Here is a 19,075-nt window from a genome sequence, read left to right as displayed (position 1 = left end):
AGCCTTCAAACCTGATACCTATCACTTGCACAGAGGAGAGAGAAGCCTTCAAACCTGATACCTATCACTTGCACAGAGGAGAGAGAGAAGCCTTCAAACCTGATACCTATCACTTGCACAGAGGAGAGAGAGAAGCCTTCAAACCTGATACCTATCACTTGCACAGAGGAGAGAGAGAAGCCTTCAAACCTGATACCTATCTCTTGCACAGAGGAGAGAGAAGCCTTCAAACCTGATACCTATCACTTGCACAGAGGAGAGAGAGAAGCCTTCAAACCTGATACCTATCTCTTGCACAGAGGAGAGAGAAGCCTTCAAACCTGATACCTATCTCTTGCACAGAGGAGAGAGAAGCCTTCAAACCTGATACCAATCACTTGCACAGAGGAGAGAGAGAAGCCTTCAAACCTGATACCTATCACTTGCACAGAGGAGAGAGAGAAGCCTTCAAACCTGATACCTATCACTTGCACAGAGGAGAGAGAGAAGCCTTCAAACCTGATACCTATCACTTGCACAGAGGAGAGAGAAGCCTTCAAACCTGATACCTATCACTTGCACAGAGGAGAGAGAGAAGCCTTCAAACCTGATACCTATCACTTGCACAGAGGAGAGAGAGAAGCCTTCAAACCTGATACCTATCTCTTGCACAGAGGAGAGAGAGAAGCCTTCAAACCTGATACCAATCACTTGCACAGAGGAGAGAGAAGCCTTCAAACCTGATACCTATCACTTGCACAGAGGAGAGAGAGAAGCCTTCAAACCTGATACCTATCACTTGCACAGAGGAGAGAGAGAAGCCTTCAAACCTGATACCTATCACTTGCACAGAGGAGAGAGAGAAGCCTTCAAACCTGATACCTATCACTTGCACAGAGGAGAGAGAGAAGCCTTCAAACCTGATACCTATCACTTGCACAGAGGAGAGAGAGAAGCCTTCAAACCTGATACCTATCTCTTGCACAGAGGAGAGAGAAGCCTTCAAACCTGATACCTATCACTTGCACAGAGGAGAGAGAGAAGCCTTCAAACCTGATACCTATCTCTTGCACAGAGGAGAGAGAAGCCTTCAAACCTGATACCTATCTCTTGCACAGAGGAGAGAGAAGCCTTCAAACCTGATACCAATCACTTGCACAGAGGAGAGAGAGAAGCCTTCAAACCTGATACCTATCACTTGCACAGAGGAGAGAGAGAAGCCTTCAAACCTGATACCTATCACTTGCACAGAGGAGAGAGAGAAGCCTTCAAACCTGATACCTATCACTTGCACAGAGGAGAGAGAGAAGCCTTCAAACCTGATACCTATCACTTGCACAGAGGAGAGAGAGAAGCCTTCAAACCTGATACCTATCACTTGCACAGAGGAGAGAGAGAAGCCTTCAAACCTGATACCTATCTCTTGCACAGAGGAGAGAGAGAAGCCTTCAAACCTGATACCAATCACTTGCACAGAGGAGAGAGAGAAGCCTTCAAACCTGATACCTATCACTTGCACAGAGGAGAGAGAGAAGCCTTCAAACCTGATACCTATCACTTGCACAGAGGAGAGAGAGAAGCCTTCAAACCTGATACCTATCTCTTGCACAGAGGAGAGAGAAGCCTTCAAACCTGATACCTATCTCTTGCACAGAGGAGAGAGAAGCCTTCAAACCTGATACCAATCACTTGCACAGAGGAGAGAGAGAAGCCTTCAAACCTGATACCTATCACTTGCACAGAGGAGAGAGAGAAGCCTTCAAACCTGATACCTATCTCTTGCACAGAGGAGAGAGAAGCCTTCAAACCTGATACCTATCACTTGCACAGAGGAGAGAGAGAAGCCTTCAAACCTGATACCTATCTCTTGCACAGAGGAGAGAGAGAAGCCTTCAAACCTGATACCAATCACTTGCACAGAGGAGAGAGAAGCCTTCAAACCTGATACCTATCACTTGCACAGAGGAGAGAGAGAAGCCTTCAAACCTGATACCTATCACTTGCACAGAGGAGAGAGAGAAGCCTTCAAACCTGATACCTATCACTTGCACAGAGGAGAGAGAGAAGCCTTCAAACCTGATACCTATCTCTTGCACAGAGGAGAGAGAAGCCTTCAAACCTGATACCTATCACTTGCACAGAGGAGAGAGAGAAGCCTTCAAACCTGATACCTATCTCTTGCACAGAGGAGAGAGAAGCCTTCAAACCTGATACCTATCTCTTGCACAGAGGAGAGAGAAGCCTTCAAACCTGATACCAATCACTTGCACAGAGGAGAGAGAGAAGCCTTCAAACCTGATACCTATCACTTGCACAGAGGAGAGAGAGAAGCCTTCAAACCTGATACCTATCACTTGCACAGAGGAGAGAGAGAAGCCTTCAAACCTGATACCTATCACTTGCACAGAGGAGAGAGAAGCCTTCAAACCTGATACCTATCACTTACACAGAGGAGAGAGAGAAGCCTTCAAACCTGATACCTATCACTTGCACAGAGGAGAGAGAGAAGCCTTCAAACCTGATACCTATCTCTTGCACAGAGGAGAGAGAGAAGCCTTCAAACCTGATACCAATCACTTGCACAGAGGAGAGAGAAGCCTTCAAACCTGATACCTATCACTTGCACAGAGGAGAGAGAGAAGCCTTCAAACCTGATACCTATCACTTGCACAGAGGAGAGAGAGAAGCCTTCAAACCTGATACCTATCACTTGCACAGAGGAGAGAGAGAAGCCTTCAAACCTGATACCTATCACTTGCACAGAGGAGAGAGAGAAGCCTTCAAACCTGATACCTATCACTTGCACAGAGGAGAGAGAGAAGCCTTCAAACCTGATACCTATCTCTTGCACAGAGGAGAGAGAAGCCTTCAAACCTGATACCTATCACTTGCACAGAGGAGAGAGAGAAGCCTTCAAACCTGATACCTATCTCTTGCACAGAGGAGAGAGAAGCCTTCAAACCTGATACCTATCTCTTGCACAGAGGAGAGAGAAGCCTTCAAACCTGATACCAATCACTTGCACAGAGGAGAGAGAGAAGCCTTCAAACCTGATACCTATCACTTGCAAAGAGGAGAGAGAGAGAAGCCTTCAAACCTGATACCTATCACTTGCACAGAGGAGAGAGAGAAGCCTTCAAACCTGATACCTATCACTTGCACAGAGGAGAGAGAAGCCTTCAAACCTGATACCTATCACTTGCACAGAGGAGAGAGAGAAGCCTTCAAACCTGATACCAATCACTTGCACAGAGGAGAGAGAAGCCTTCAAACCTGATACCTATCACTTGCACAGAGGAGAGAGAAGCCTTCAAACCTGATACCTATCACTTGCACAGAGGAGAGAGAGAAGCCTTCAAACCTGATACCTATCACTTGCACAGAGGAGAGAGAGAAGCCTTCAAACCTGATACCTATCACTTGCACAGAGGAGAGAGAGAAGCCTTCAAACCTGATACCTATCTCTTGCACAGAGGAGAGAGAAGCCTTCAAACCTGATACCTATCACTTGCACAGAGGAGAGAGAGAAGCCTTCAAACCTGATACCTATCTCTTGCACAGAGGAGAGAGAAGCCTTTAAACCTGATACCTATCTCTTGCACAGAGGAGAGAGAAGCCTTCAAACCTGATACCAATCACTTGCACAGAGGAGAGAGAGAAGCCTTCAAACCTGATACCTATCACTTGCACAGAGGAGAGAGAGAAGCCTTCAAACCTGATACCTATCACTTGCACAGAGGAGAGAGAGAAGCCTTCAAACCTGATACCTATCACTTGCACAGAGGAGAGAGAAGCCTTCAAACCTGATACCTATCACTTGCACAGAGGAGAGAGAGAAGCCTTCAAACCTGATACCTATCACTTGCACAGAGGAGAGAGAGAAGCCTTCAAACCTGATACCTATCTCTTGCACAGAGGAGAGAGAGAAGCCTTCAAACCTGATACCAATCACTTGCACAGAGGAGAGAGAAGCCTTCAAACCTGATACCTATCACTTGCACAGAGGAGAGAGAGAAGCCTTCAAACCTGATACCTATCACTTGCACAGAGGAGAGAGAGAAGCCTTCAAACCTGATACCTATCACTTGCACAGAGGAGAGAGAGAAGCCTTCAAACCTGATACCTATCACTTGCACAGAGGAGAGAGAGAAGCCTTCAAACCTGATACCTATCACTTGCACAGAGGAGAGAGAGAAGCCTTCAAACCTGATACCTATCTCTTGCACAGAGGAGAGAGAAGCCTTCAAACCTGATACCTATCACTTGCACAGAGGAGAGAGAGAAGCCTTCAAACCTGATACCTATCTCTTGCACAGAGGAGAGAGAAGCCTTCAAACCTGATACCTATCTCTTGCACAGAGGAGAGAGAAGCCTTCAAACCTGATACCAATCACTTGCACAGAGGAGAGAGAGAAGCCTTCAAACCTGATACCTATCACTTGCACAGAGGAGAGAGAGAGAAGCCTTCAAACCTGATACCTATCACTTGCACAGAGGAGAGAGAGAAGCCTTCAAACCTGATACCTATCACTTGCACAGAGGAGAGAGAAGCCTTCAAACCTGATACCTATCACTTGCACAGAGGAGATAGAGAAGCCTTCAAACCTGATACCAATCACTTGCACAGAGGAGAGAGAGAAGCCTTCAAACCTGATACCTATCACTTGCACAGAGGAGAGAGAGAGCCTTCAAACCTGATACCTATCACTTGCACAGAGGAGAGAGAGAAGCCTTCAAACCTGATACCAATCACTTGCACAGAGGAGAGAGAAGCCTTCAAACCTGATACCTATCACTTGCACAGAGGAGAGAAAGAAGCCTTCAAACCTGATACCTATCACTTGCACAGAGGGAGAGAGAAGCCTTCAAACCTGATACCTATCACTTGCACAGAGGAGAGAGAAGCCTTCAAACCTGATACCTATCACTTGCACAGAGGAGAGAGAGAAGCCTTCAAACCTGATACCTATCACTTGCACAGAGGAGAGAGAGAAGCCTTCAAACCTGATACCTATCACTTGCACAGAGGAGAGAGAGAAGCCTTCAAACCTGATACCTATCTCTTGCACAGAGGAGAGAGAAGCCTTCAAACCTGATACCTATCACTTGCACAGAGGAGAGAGAGAAGCCTTCAAACCTGATACCTATCTCTTGCACAGAGGAGAGAGAAGCCTTCAAACCTGATACCTATCTCTTGCACAGAGGAGAGAGAAGCCTTCAAACCTGATACCAATCACTTGCACAGAGGAGAGAGAGAAGCCTTCAAACCTGATACCTATCACTTGCACAGAGGAGAGAGAGAAGCCTTCAAACCTGATACCTATCACTTGCACAGAGGAGAGAGAGAAGCCTTCAAACCTGATACCTATCACTTGCACAGAGGAGAGAGAGAAGCCTTCAAACCTGATACCTATCACTTGCACAGAGGAGAGAGAGAAGCCTTCAAACCTGATACCTATCACTTGCACAGAGGAGAGAGAGAAGCCTTCAAACCTGATACCTATCTCTTGCACAGAGGAGAGAGAGAAGCCTTCAAACCTGATACCAATCACTTGCACAGAGGAGAGAGAAGCCTTCAAACCTGATACCTATCACTTGCACAGAGGAGAGAGAGAAGCCTTCAAACCTGATACCTATCACTTGCACAGAGGAGAGAGAGAAGCCTTCAAACCTGATACCTATCACTTGCACAGAGGAGAGAGAGAAGCCTTCAAACCTGATACCTATCACTTGCACAGAGGAGAGAGAGAAGCCTTCAAACCTGATACCTATCACTTGCACAGAGGAGAGAGAGAAGCCTTCAAACCTGATACCTATCTCTTGCACAGAGGAGAGAGAAGCCTTCAAACCTGATACCTATCTCTTGCACAGAGGAGAGAGAGAAGCCTTCAAACCTGATACCTATCTCTTGCACAGAGGAGAGAGAAGCCTTCAAACCTGATACCTATCTCTTGCACAGAGGAGAGGAGAAGCCTTCAAACCTGATACCAATCACTTGCACAGAGGAGAGAGAGAAGCCTTCAAACCTGATACCTATCACTTGCACAGAGGAGAGAGAGAAGCCTTCAAACCTGATACCTATCACTTGCACAGAGGAGAGAGAGAAGCCTTCAAACCTGATACCTATCACTTGCACAGAGGAGAGAGAGAAGCCTTCAAACCTGATACCTATCACTTGCACAGAGGAGAGAGAGAAGCCTTCAAACCTGATACCTATCACTTGCACAGAGGAGAGAGAGAAGCCTTCAAACCTGATACCTATCTCTTGCACAGAGGAGAGAGAGAAGCCTTCAAACCTGATACCTATCACTTGCACAGAGGAGAGAGAAGCCTTCAAACCTGATACCTATCACTTGCACAGAGGAGAGAGAGAAGCCTTCAAACCTGATACCTATCACTTGCACAGAGGAGAGAGAGAAGCCTTCAAACCTGATACCTATCACTTGCACAGAGGAGAGAGAGAAGCCTTCAAACCTGATACCATCACTTGCACAGAGGAGAGAGAAGCCTTCAAACCTGATACCATCACTTGCACGGAGGAGAGAGAAGCCTTCAAACCTGATACCTATCACTTGCACAGAGGAGAGAGAGAAGCCTTCAAACCTGATACCTATCTCTTGCACAGAGGAGAGAGAGAAGCCTTCAAACCTGATACCAATCACTTGCACAGAGGAGAGAGAAGCCTTCAAACCTGATACCTATCACTTGCACAGAGGAGAGAGAGAAGCCTTCAAACCTGATACCTATCACTTGCACAGAGGAGAGAGAGAAGCCTTCAAACCTGATACCTATCACTTGCACAGAGGAGAGAGATAAGCATTCAAACCTGATACCTATCTCTTGCACAGAGGAGAGAGAAGCCTTCAAACCTGATACCTATCACTTGCACAGAGGAGAGAGAGAAGCCTTCAAACCTGATACCTATCTCTTGCACAGAGGAGAGAGAAGCCTTCAAACCTGATACCTATCTCTTGCACAGAGGAGAGAGAGAAGCCTTCAAACCTGATACAAATCACTTGCACAGAGGAGAGAGAGAAGCCTTCAAACCTGATACCTATCACTTGCACAGAGGAGAGAGAGAAGCCTTCAAACCTGATACCTATCTCTTGCACAGAGGAGAGAGAGAAGCCTTCAAACCTGATACCTATCACTTGCACAGAGGAGAGAGAGAAGCCTTCAAACCTGATACCTATCACTTGCACAGAGGAGAGAGAGAAGCCTTCAAACCTGATACCTATCTCTTGCACAGAGGAGAGAGAAGCCTTCAAACCTGATACCAATCACTTGCACAGAGGAGAGAGAAGCCTTCAAACCTGATACCTATCTCTTGCACAGAGGAGAGAGAAGCCTTCAAACCTGATACCAATCACTTGCACAGAGGAGAGAGAAGCCTTCAAACTTGATACCTATCACTTGCACAGAGGAGAGAGAGAAGCCTTCAAACCTGATACCTATCTCTTGCACAGAGGAGAGAGAAGCCTTCAAACCTGATACCTATCACTTGCACAGAGGAGAGAGAGAAGCCTTCAAACCTGATACCTATCTCTTGCACAGAGGAGAGAGAAGCCTTCAAACCTGATACCTATCACTTGCACAGAGGAGAGAGAGAAGCCTTCAAACCTGATACCTATCACTTGCACAGAGGAGAGAGAGAAGCCTTCAAACCTGATACCAATCACTTGCACAGAGGAGAGAGAAGCCTTCAAACCTGATACCTATCACTTGCACAGAGGAGATAGAGAAGCCTTCAAACCTGATACCAATCACTTGCACAGAGGAGAGAGAAGCCTTCAAACCTGATACCTATCACTTGCACAGAGGAGAGAGAGAAGCCTTCAAACCTGATACCAATCACTTGCACAGAGAAGCCTTCAAACCTGATACCTATCACTTGCACAGAGGAGAGAAAGAAGCCTTCAAACCTGATACCTATCACTTGCACAGAGCGGAGAGAGAAGCCTTCAAACCTGATACCTATCACTTGCACAGAGGAGAGAGAGAAGCCTTCAAACCTGATACCTATCTCTTGCACAGAGGAGAGAGAAGCCTTCAAACCTGATACCTATCACTTGCACAGAGGAGAGAGAGAAGCCTTCAAACCTGATACCTATCTCTTGCACAGAGGAGAGAGAAGCCTTCAAACCTGATACCTATCTCTTGCACAGAGGAGAGAGAAGCCTTCAAACCTGATACCAATCACTTGCACAGAGGAGAGAGAGAAGCCTTCAAACCTGATACCTATCACTTGCACAGAGGAGAGAGAGAAGCCTTCAAACCTGATACCTATCACTTGCACAGAGGAGAGAGAGAAGCCTTCAAACCTGATACCTATCACTTGCACAGAGGAGAGAGAGAAGCCTTCAAACCTGATACCTATCACTTGCACAGAGGAGAGAGAGAAGCCTTCAAACCTGATACCTATCACTTGCACAGAGGAGAGAGAGAAGCCTTCAAACCTGATACCTATCTCTTGCACAGAGGAGAGAGAGAAGCCTTCAAACCTGATACCAATCACTTGCACAGAGGAGAGAGAAGCCTTCAAACCTGATACCTATCACTTGCACAGAGGAGAGAGAGAAGCCTTCAAACCTGATACCTATCTCTTGCACAGAGGAGAGAGAAGCCTTCAAACCTGATACCTATCTCTTGCACAGAGGAGAGAGAAGCCTTCAAACCTGATACCAATCACTTGCACAGAGGAGAGAGAGAAGCCTTCAAACTGATACCTATCACTTGCACAGAGGAGAGAGAGAAGCCTTCAAACCTGATACCTATCATTTGCACAGAGGAGAGAGAGAAGCCTTCAAACCTGATACCTATCACTTGCACAGAGGAGAGAGAGAAGCGTTCAAACCTGATACCTATCACTTGCACAGAGGAGAGAGAGAAACCTTCAAACCTGATACCTATCTCTTGCACAGAGGAGAGAGAAGCCTTCAAACCTGATACCTATCTCTTGCACAGAGGAGAGAGAAGCCTTCAAACCTGATACCAATCACTTGCACAGAGGAGAGAGAGAAGCCTTCAAACCTGATACCTATCACTTGCACAGAGGAGAGAGAGAAGCCTTCAAACCTGATACCTATCACTTGCACAGAGGAGAGAGAGAAGCCTTCAAACCTGATACCTATCACTTGCACAGAGGAGAGAGAGAAGCCTTCAAACCTGATACCTATCACTTGCACAGAGGAGACAGAGAAGCCTTCAAACCTGATACCTATCACTTGCACAGAGGAGAGAGAGAAGCCTTCAAACCTGATACCTATCTCTTGCACAGAGGAGAGAGAGAAGCCTTCAAACCTGATACCAATCACTAGCACAGAGGAGAGAGAAGCCTTCAAACCTGATACTTATCACTTGCACAGAGGAGAGAGAGAAGCCTTCAAACCTGATACCTATCTCTTGCACAGAGGAGAGAGAAGCCTTCAAACCTGATACCTATCTCTTGCACAGAGGAGAGAGAAGCCTTCAAACCTGATACCAATCACTTGCACAGAGGAGAGAGAGAAGCCTTCAAACTGATACCTATCACTTGCACAGAGGAGAGAGAGAAGCCTTCAAACCTGATACCTATCATTTGCACAGAGGAGAGAGAGAAGCCTTCAAACCTGATACCTATCACTTGCACAGAGGAGAGAGAGAAGCCTTCAAACCTGATACCTATCACTTGCACAGAGGAGAGAGAGAAGCCTTCAAACCTGATACCTATCACTTGCACAGAGGAGAGAGAGAAGCCTTCAAACCTGATACCTATCACTTGCACAGAGGAGAGAGAGAAGCCTTCAAACCTGATACCTATCACTTGCACAGAGGAGAGAGAGAAGCCTTCAAACCTGATACCTATCACTTGCACAGAGGAGAGAGAGAAGCCTTCAAACCTGATACCTATCACTTGCACAGAGGAGAGAGAGAAGCCTTCAAACCTGATACCTATCACTTGCACAGAGGAGAGAGAAGCCTTCAAACCTGATACCTATCACTTGCACAGAGGAGAGAGAAGCCTTCAAACCTGATACCTATCACTTGCACAGAGGAGAGAGAGAAGCCTTCAAACCTGATACCTATCTCTTGCACAGAGGAGAGAGAGAAGCCTTCAAACCTGATACCTATCACTTGCACAGAGGAGAGAGAGAAGCCTTCAAACCTGATACCTATCTCTTGCACAGAGGAGAGAGAGAAGCCTTCAAACCTGATACCAATCACTTGCACAGAGGAGAGAGAAGCCTTCAAACCTGATACCTATCACTTGCACAGAGGAGAGAGAGAAGCCTTCAAACCTGATACCTATCACTTGCACAGAGGAGAGAGAAGCCTTCAAACCTGATACCTATCACTTGCACAGAGGAGAGAGAGAAGCCTTCAAACCTGATACCTATCACTTGCACAGAGGAGAGAGAGAAGCCTTCAAACCTGATACCTATCTCTTGCACAGAGGAGAGAGAAGCCTTCAAACCTTATACCAATCACTTGCACAGAGGAGAGAGAAGCCTTCAAACCTGATACCTATCACTTGCACAGAGGAGAGAGAAGCCTTCAAACCTGATACCTATCACTTGCACAGAGGAGAGAGAGAAGCCTTCAAACCTGATACCTATCTCTTGCACAGAGGAGAGAGAGAAGCCTTCAAACCTGATACCAATCACTTGCACAGAGGAGAGAGAAGCCTTCAAACCTGATACCTATCACTTGCACAGAGGAGAGAGAAGCCTTCAAACCTGATACCTATCACTTGCACAGAGGAGAGAGAGAAGCCTTCAAACCTGATACCTATCTCTTGCACAGAGGAGAGAGAAGCCTTCAAACCTGATACCAATCACTTGCACAGAGGAGAGAGAAGCCTTCAAACCTGATACCTATCACTTGCACAGAGGAGAGAGAAGCCCTCAAACCTGATACCTATCACTTGCACAGAGGAGAGAGAGAAGCCTTCAAACCTGATACCTATCTCTTGCACAGAGGAGAGAGAGAAGCCTTCAAACCTGATACCAATCACTTGCACAGAGGAGAGAGAAGCCTTCAAACCTGATACCTATCACTTGCACAGAGGAGCGAGAGAAGCCTTCAAACCTGATACCTATCACTTGCACAGAGGAGAGAGAGATGCCTTCAAACCTGATACCTATCACTTGCACAGAGGAGAGAGAGAAGCATTCAAACCTGATACCTATCTCTTGCACAGAGGAGAGAGAAGCCTTCAAACCTGATACCTATCACTTGCACAGAGGAGAGAGAGAAGCCTTCAAACCTGATACCTATCACTTGCACAGAGGAGAGAGAAGCCTTCAAACCTGATACCTATCACTTGCACAGAGGAGAGAGAGAAGCCTTCAAACCTGATACCTATCACTTGCACAGAGGAGAGAGAGAAGCCTTCAAACCTGATACCTATCACTTGCACAGAGGAGAGAGAGAAGCCTTCAAACCTGATACCTATCTCTTGCACAGAGGAGAGAGAGAAGCCTTCAAACCTGATACCTATCACTTGCACAGAGGAGAGAGAGAAGCCTTCAAACCTGATACCTATCACTTGCACAGAGGAGAGAGAGAAGCCTTCAAACCTGATACCTATCACTTGCACAGAGGAGAGAGAGAAGCCTTCAAACCTGATACCTATCACTTGCACAGAGGAGAGAGAGAAGCCTTCAAACCTGATACCTATCACTTGCACAGAGGAGAGAGAGAAGCCTTCAAACCTGATACCTATCTCTTGCACAGAGGAGAGAGAGAAGCCTTCAAACCTGATACCATTCACTTGCACAGAGGAGAGAGAAGCCTTCAAACCTGATACCTATCACTTGCACAGAGGAGAGAGAGAAGCCTTCAAACCTGATACCTATCACTTGCACAGAGGAGAGAGAGAAGCCTTCAAACCTGATACCTATCTCTTGCACAGAGGAGAGAGAAGCCTTCAAACCCGATACCAATCACTTGCACAGAGGAGAGAGAAGCCTTCAAACCTGATACCTATCACTTGCACAGAGGAGAGAGAAGCCTTCAAACCTGATACCTATCACTTGCACAGAGGAGAGAGAGAAGCCTTCAAACCTGATACCTATCACTTGCACAGAGGAGAGAGAGAAGCCTTCAAACCTGATACCTATCACTTGCACAGAGGAGAGAGAGAAGCCTTCAAACCTGATACCTATCACTTGCACAGAGGAGAGAGAAGCCTTCAAACCTGATAGTGCCCTATAGGAAATAGGATGCCATTTCTGACATAACTGCACACTCTATAATACCCCTAGTTATCGGAAATGGAGAAATACTTTATATCCTGTAAACAGAGAAAGAATAAGCTGCAAAGAGGATGCCATCAAAGCGTACAAAATTGATCATTTGATACTTTACAGACATAGTCTAATTTTATTTTAACTGATTTACAGCAGGAAACTCAACCCAAACAATACACCATTCACAGTATACTGTGTGCGAATGTAATTAAAATACGGAAATGACCACTTTTAGTAATGACAGGCCGTGTTAGAGGCTTGTTAATACCATAATAGCTGTCTATCTGGTGGTTAACACACTGATATCATCTCATCCCATATAGGCTGTTTACCAAAAGGCACCCTCTTCCTTACATCGTGCACTACATTTGACCAGAGCCCCATGTGCCTTGGTCACAAGTAGTGCACTACAGAGGGAATATAGTGCTATTTGGGATGCAACCCATGTGCATTTGGACTGGCAGAGAGAGAGAGAGAGAGAGAGAGAGAGAGAGAGAGAGAGAGAGAGAGAGAGAGAGAGAGAGAGAGAGAAGCTTTCCTTTCCGGGAAGGCAGTGACTCAGTCTGCCTACAATCTGCCTGCCTCTCCATAGTCTCCAGAGGCCCGCCTCTCCAGTCTCCAATCTGCCTGCCTCTCCACAGTCTCCAATCTACCTGCCTCTCCACAGTCTCCGATCTACCTGCCTCTCCACAGTCTCCGATCTACCTGCCTCTCCACAGTCTCCGATCTACCTGCCTCTCCACAGTCTCCGATCTACCTGCCTCTCCACAGTCTCCAATCTACCTGCCTCTCCACAGTCACCAATCTACCTGCCTCTCCACAGTCTCCAATCTACCTGCCTCTCCACAGTCACCAATCTACCTGCCTCTCCACAGTCACCAATCTACCTGCCTCTCCACAGTCACCAATCTGCCTGCCTCTCCACAGTCACCAATCTGCCTGCCTCTCCACAGTCTCCAATCTGCCTGCCTCTCCACAGTCTCCAATCTACCTGCCTCTCCACAGTCTCCAATCTGCCTGCCTCTCCACAGTCTCCAATCTGCCTGCCTCTCCACAGTCTCCAATCTGCCTGCCTCTCCACAGTCTCCAATCTGCCTGCCTCTCCACAGTCTCCAATCTACCTGCCTCTCCACAGTCTCCAATCTGCCTGCCTCTCCACAGTCTCCAATCTGCCTGCCTCTCCACAGTCTCCAATCTGCCTGCCTCTCCACAGTCTCCAATCTACCTGCCTCTCCACAGTCTCCAATCTGCCTGCCTCTCCACAGTCTCCAATCTGCCTGCCTCTCCACAGTCTCCAATCTGCCTGCCTCTCCACAGTCTCCAGAGGCCTGGTGGTTGTGTAGGCTGCAAAATCCTAGCTGGTCTAGTGTACTAACAGGGAGAAGACTGAGGGACATAGAGTCACGGTATGGTGTTGGTGGCTGTCTATCGGTGTGTATGGTTGACAATAGCCAATATTTCCTCATGTTCCTTCCTGGAAGTAATGTCTTGGGTTAGCATGAACAGGTTAGCTTGCTGCTAACACAGAGAAGGGTTGATAGATAGATTGTTGTCGGAGAGAGAGAGAGGACGTGTTCTAAGGATATCATCACCCACAACTACTCCAAGCTCTAATTCTGCATTTGTAAAATCAGATGACGTAAGAGATGAGAGATTTGTATGACATAACAAACATAGCAAGGCTTATCCCAAAATGGCACCCTATTCCCTATTAAAGTGCACTACGTTACATACTAGCCCTATTGGACCCTGGTCAAAGGTAGTGCACTACATAGGGAATAGGGTGCCATTTGGGACGGAGCCCAAGTCACATTAAGCCAAAACTGACTAATACTTTAGGTGGGAAGGGACTGTTTTGGAGCATTAAAATTAATGAAGGGTGCAGAATACAGTTAATAATTTAAACAGTTTTATCCTCCAATGTTTCTCAGGTCTGGACGAGGCTGAGGCATGTATTTATTCTCACTAACAAAAGGCCATAGCAACGATGCCTGTCCGAAATTAACAGACAAACTTGTTCTCTCCACATAAATGTTATTTATTTATTTATTTATTTAACCTTTATTTAGCTAGTCAAGTCAGTTAAGAATAAATTCTTATTTTACAATGACGGCCTACCCCGGCCAAATCCTAACCCGGACGACGCTGGGCCAACTGTACGCCGCCCTATGGGACTCCCAATCACGGCCGGTTGTGATACAGCCTGGAATCAAACCAGGGTCTGTAGTGACACCTCTAGCACTGAGATGCAGTGCCTTAGACCGCTGAACCAGGGTCTGTAGTGACACCTCTAGCACTGAGATGCAGTGCCTTAGACCGCTGAACCAGGGTCTGTAGTGACACCTCTAGCACTGAGATGCAGTGCCTTAGACCACTGCGCCACTCTGGAACCCAATGCTACATCCCAAATCCCTATTTCCTATGTAGTGCATTACTTTCGACCAGGGCCCCTATTCCCTATGTAGTGCATTACTTTTGACCAGGGACCCTATTCCCTATGTAGTGCACTACTTTTGACCATGGACAAGGGCCCAAATGACACCCTATTTCCTATGTAGTGCACTACTTTTGACCAGGGACCCTATTCCCTATGTAGTGCACTACTTTTGACCAGGGACCCTATTCCCTATGTAGTGCACTTCTTTTGACCAGGGACCCTATTCCCTATGTAGTGCACTACTTTTGACCAGGGACCCTATTTCCTATGTAGTGCACTACTTTTGACCAGGGACCCTATTCCCTATGTAGTCCATTACTTTCGACCAGGGACCCTATTCCCTATGTAGTCCATTACTTTCGACCAGGGCCCACAGGGAAATAGGGTGCCATTTGGGCCCTTGTCCATGGTCAAAAGAAGTGCACCACATAGGGAATAGGGTCCCTGGTCAAAAGTAGTGCACTACATTACATACTAGCCCTATGGACCCTGGTCAAAAGTAGCACACTACATAGGGAATAGGGTCCCTGGTCAAAAGTAGTGCACTACATTACATACTAGCCCTATGGACCCTGGTCAAAAGTAGCACACTACATAGGGAACAGGGTGCCATTTGGGATACAAACCTAACCTCCAGACTAGCTGCTCCTTGTTCCTCCTGTTCCAGAGCAGCTTCAGACATCAGTAGATCCAGAGTCTAGGTCTACTCTACGGTAAATGTAACTAGGTCAATGCTTATTGTTGCTCAGTTCTCTTTGATAATAACCAATAGCATTTCATACCACCCTATATGGTTTCCAACCCAGCCTTCTTAGCTATCATAATATGCTACATTATGCCTGACAGCTCTTAGTCTGTCTAATGACGATGGTTATAACAAGCTCGTTTTAACTATGTGATAACAGACCCAAATTATATGGCACAATTGGTGTTTATCAAACAGATATGAGAAAAACACCAATAGAAAAACAAAGAGATACATGTCGATAGCTGTGAGTGAAATGTAAAATGTAGGACGATGTAATCTGTTTTCTTCAGGTCCACCCATACCCTCTATAGCCTGTAGCATCGCCTTCACAGGTATTTAATTATCCAATTCTGGTTCATTCTAGAGTTGTGTTTGTACTGCTGTCTTTCGTTATTCTATACCAGAATAATTCCAAAGGGTGCGTGGATCTGGGTGCTTAGACAGACGCTGCACTGGCCTGTAGATTGAATATAGTAGGCGCTTGGCTTGGGTTTATATTAGTTTATCAGTGGGGCTTGGTTGGGTCTGGTCCAGCCTAGCGTTTCTGCTGTGGTTCAGAATTGAATAGATATATAATAACGATTTGTTCTGACAACAACATGCAAATATGACAACGACTGCTACATCATGATTCATGCACAAACATCCCGTTCAGCTGCATTGCTGAGACTCTCCGTAGCCTAGTGAATCCCTTATTATGCGGTCTACAGACGACCAATGTAGTTGTCTTCGTAATTATGAACCACTCACCCCAGCTGTCTCTGTCTTTACGGTTTCTCGCCATGGTGTTCCTTTCTGTTGACTGTACGTGCATTCCTAAACGGCTGTCATGTAGACACCGGAGCAATTGAAGAACCTATTAAATCCGACACCGAGGAGAATGCTCATAAAAGGGAGGATGCTGAAGCTGACCGGAGTTGGATGTGCAGTATTTCTATCCGCCGCCAGTAGGTGCTGTTTCAATGGTTGTCGTTTTTTATTGGGGGACGTTATAAAGATACTATATATATATATTCAAGGGTTTTTCTTTATTTGTACTATTTTCTACATTGTAGAATACTAGTGAAGACATCAACACCATGAAATGACACACATGGAATCAAAAAAGTGTTAAAAAATATCAAAATATATTTTGTTTTTGAGATTCTTGAAATAGCCACCCATGATGACAGCTTTGCACACTCTTGGCATTCTCTCAACCAGCTTCATGAGGTAGTCACATGGAATGTGTTTCAATTAACAGGTGTGCCTTCTTAAAAGTTAATTTTTGGAATTTCTTTCCTTCTTAATGCGTTTGAGCCAATCAGTTGTGTTGTGACAAGGTAGGGGTGGTATACAGAAGATAGTCCTATTTGGTAAAAGACCAAGTCCATATTACGGAAAGAACAGCTCAAATAAGCAAAGAGAAACGACAGTCCATCATTACTTTAAGACATGAAGATCAGTCAATACGGAACATTTCAAGAACTTTAAAAGTTTCTTCAAGTGCTGTCGCAAAAACCATAAAGTGTTATGACGAAACTGGCTCTCATGATGATGTCAGGCGGTGGTTAACTGGTGCAGTGGATCAGGCGCAGGAGAGCAGAAATGAGTGTATAAGGTATTTAATTCCACGACAGCACCAGACAATACTCAAAGTGCGGAGGAATACCGGTCACTCGAAAATAACGGGCGTAAATACATAACCCGGCAAACATAACCAGCCGACAAGTACCGCCATGAACAATCAATAAACACTAAACATGTGGGAAACAGAGGGTTAAATAATGAACATGTAATTGGGGAATAGAAACCAGGTGTGTAGAAAACAAAGACAAAACAAATAGAAAATGAAAAAGTGGATCGGCGATGAGCTAAAAGACCGGTGACGTCAAACGCCGTACGCCGCCCGAACAAGGAGAGGGACCGACTTCGGCGGAAGTCGTGACAGAGGACCGCCACAGGAAAGGAAGAGCCAAAGTTTCCTCTGCTGCAGAGGATCAGTTCATTAGAGTTACCAGCCTCAGAAATTGCAGGCCAAATAAAATGCTTCACAGAGTTCAAGTAACAGACTCATGTCAACATCAACTGTTCAGAGGAGACTGCGTGAATCAGGCCTTCATGGTCGAACTGCTGCAAAGAAACCACTACTAGAAACCACTAAGAAGAAGAAACTTGCTTGAGTCAAGTAACACGAGCAATGGACATTAGACCAGTGGAAATCTGTTCTTTGGTCTAGAGTCCAAATTGGAGATTTTTGGTTCAAACCGCTGTGTCTTTGTGAGATGCAGTGTGGGTGGACAGATGATCTCTGCATGTGTATTTCCCACCGTGAAGCATGGAGGAGGAGGAGTTATGGTGTGGGGGTGCTTTGCTGGTGACACTGTCTGTGATTTATTTAGATTTCAAGGCACACTTAACCAGCATGGCTACCACAGCATTCTGCAGCGATACGCCATCCCATCTGGTTTGGGCTTAGTGGGACTATCATTTGTTTTTCAACAGGACAATGACCCAACACACCTCCAGGCTGTGTAAGGGCTATTTGACCAAGAAGGAGAGTGATGGAGTGCTGCATCATATGACCTGGCCACCACAATATCCCAACCACAACCCAATTGAGATGGTTTGGGATGAGTTGGACTGAATGAGTAGGTGTTCTAAAACTTTTGACCGATAGTGTATGTATATATTTAAAAAATGTATTGCCGAAAAAAACAGTAAACATACATACAAGAAGTATACAAATAGACAATGATAACATATGCAACAAATTACAAATTATACAAAGACCTTAGAGGATACACACATATTGATTGTTTTAACAGCTTTCTTATTAGAAGAATGTTGAATGGTCTTAACGTACTGCTAGACTTCCTTATAGAAAACACGAAAGAGTGTTTTTATATTAGTGAATTTACATTTATGAATATTACCTTTTTACCATTAGCATAATTACATTTATGAGGTAAAATTGTTTTTCTATATCCTTTTTATAGATAAGGAAACCGAGCAGCACATTTTCCCCATAAAAACAAAACTCATCAAGAATTTTAACAATTATAAAACTATGAATATCTTTCCATAATTTCTTTACATCAAATCAAATCAAATGTATTTATAAAGCCCTTCGTACATCAGCTGATATCTCAAAGTGCTGTACAGAAACCCAGCCTAAAACCCCAAACAGCAAGCAATGCATGTGAAAGAAGCACGGTGGCTAGGAAAAACTACATGTTGACAAATGCCAAAATTAATGTAAAACTGTTTCTGGATGCTCAACACAACAAGTACAGTTAATGTCAATGTCTTTTTGGAGTTTCTTCAGGTAATGATTCACAGGGTCATACTTATGGATCATTCTGAAAGAGACCTCTTTGACCTTGTTAACAAGCAGGTATTTCTGTGGTAATAACCAGACTTTTTTCCCAACAGATATTATTGACAAATGTATTCCAGTAAGTTGTGACATAGAGGTCTGGCTACACCTGTAAACAACATGAGAGTTCCAGATGGAATAACATCAAAGACTATGGCGAACTCTCTAGGTGTAACAGGGATATTGTAACGAGATAAAAATTCCTCATAATTGAGTAACAATCCTTCTGCATTAAAGGGTTGACTCACCAGCAGGATATGATTATTAAACCAGTTCTTTAAAAAAATAAAGACTTGGTTCATAACAAAATATCATTATTGTTC

The 19,075-nt window shown here is 45.3% G+C and overlaps 1 protein-coding gene across 1 annotated transcript in view; it reads right to left on the bottom strand.

The window, feature by feature from the left end:
• The window catches only part of atl1 (atlastin GTPase 1), a 52,781-nt gene extending 36,458 nt beyond the window's left edge, over positions 1-16,323 (bottom strand). The window contains exon 1 of the mRNA XM_014194332.3: positions 16,145-16,323. Coding sequence (XP_014049807.1) covers positions 16,145-16,208 — 64 coding nt within the window. The 5' untranslated portion in view covers positions 16,209-16,323. The remainder of the gene's footprint in view (positions 1-16,144) is intronic.
• Positions 16,324-19,075: the final 2,752 nt, after the last annotated feature.

The sequence above is a fragment of the Salmo salar genome, chromosome 01 (assembly GCF_965601325.2).
Source record: "Salmo salar chromosome 01, fSalSal1, whole genome shotgun sequence".
Taxonomy (NCBI): Eukaryota; Metazoa; Chordata; class Actinopteri; order Salmoniformes; family Salmonidae; genus Salmo; species Salmo salar.
This window is presented reverse-complemented; position numbering and strand designations above follow the sequence as displayed.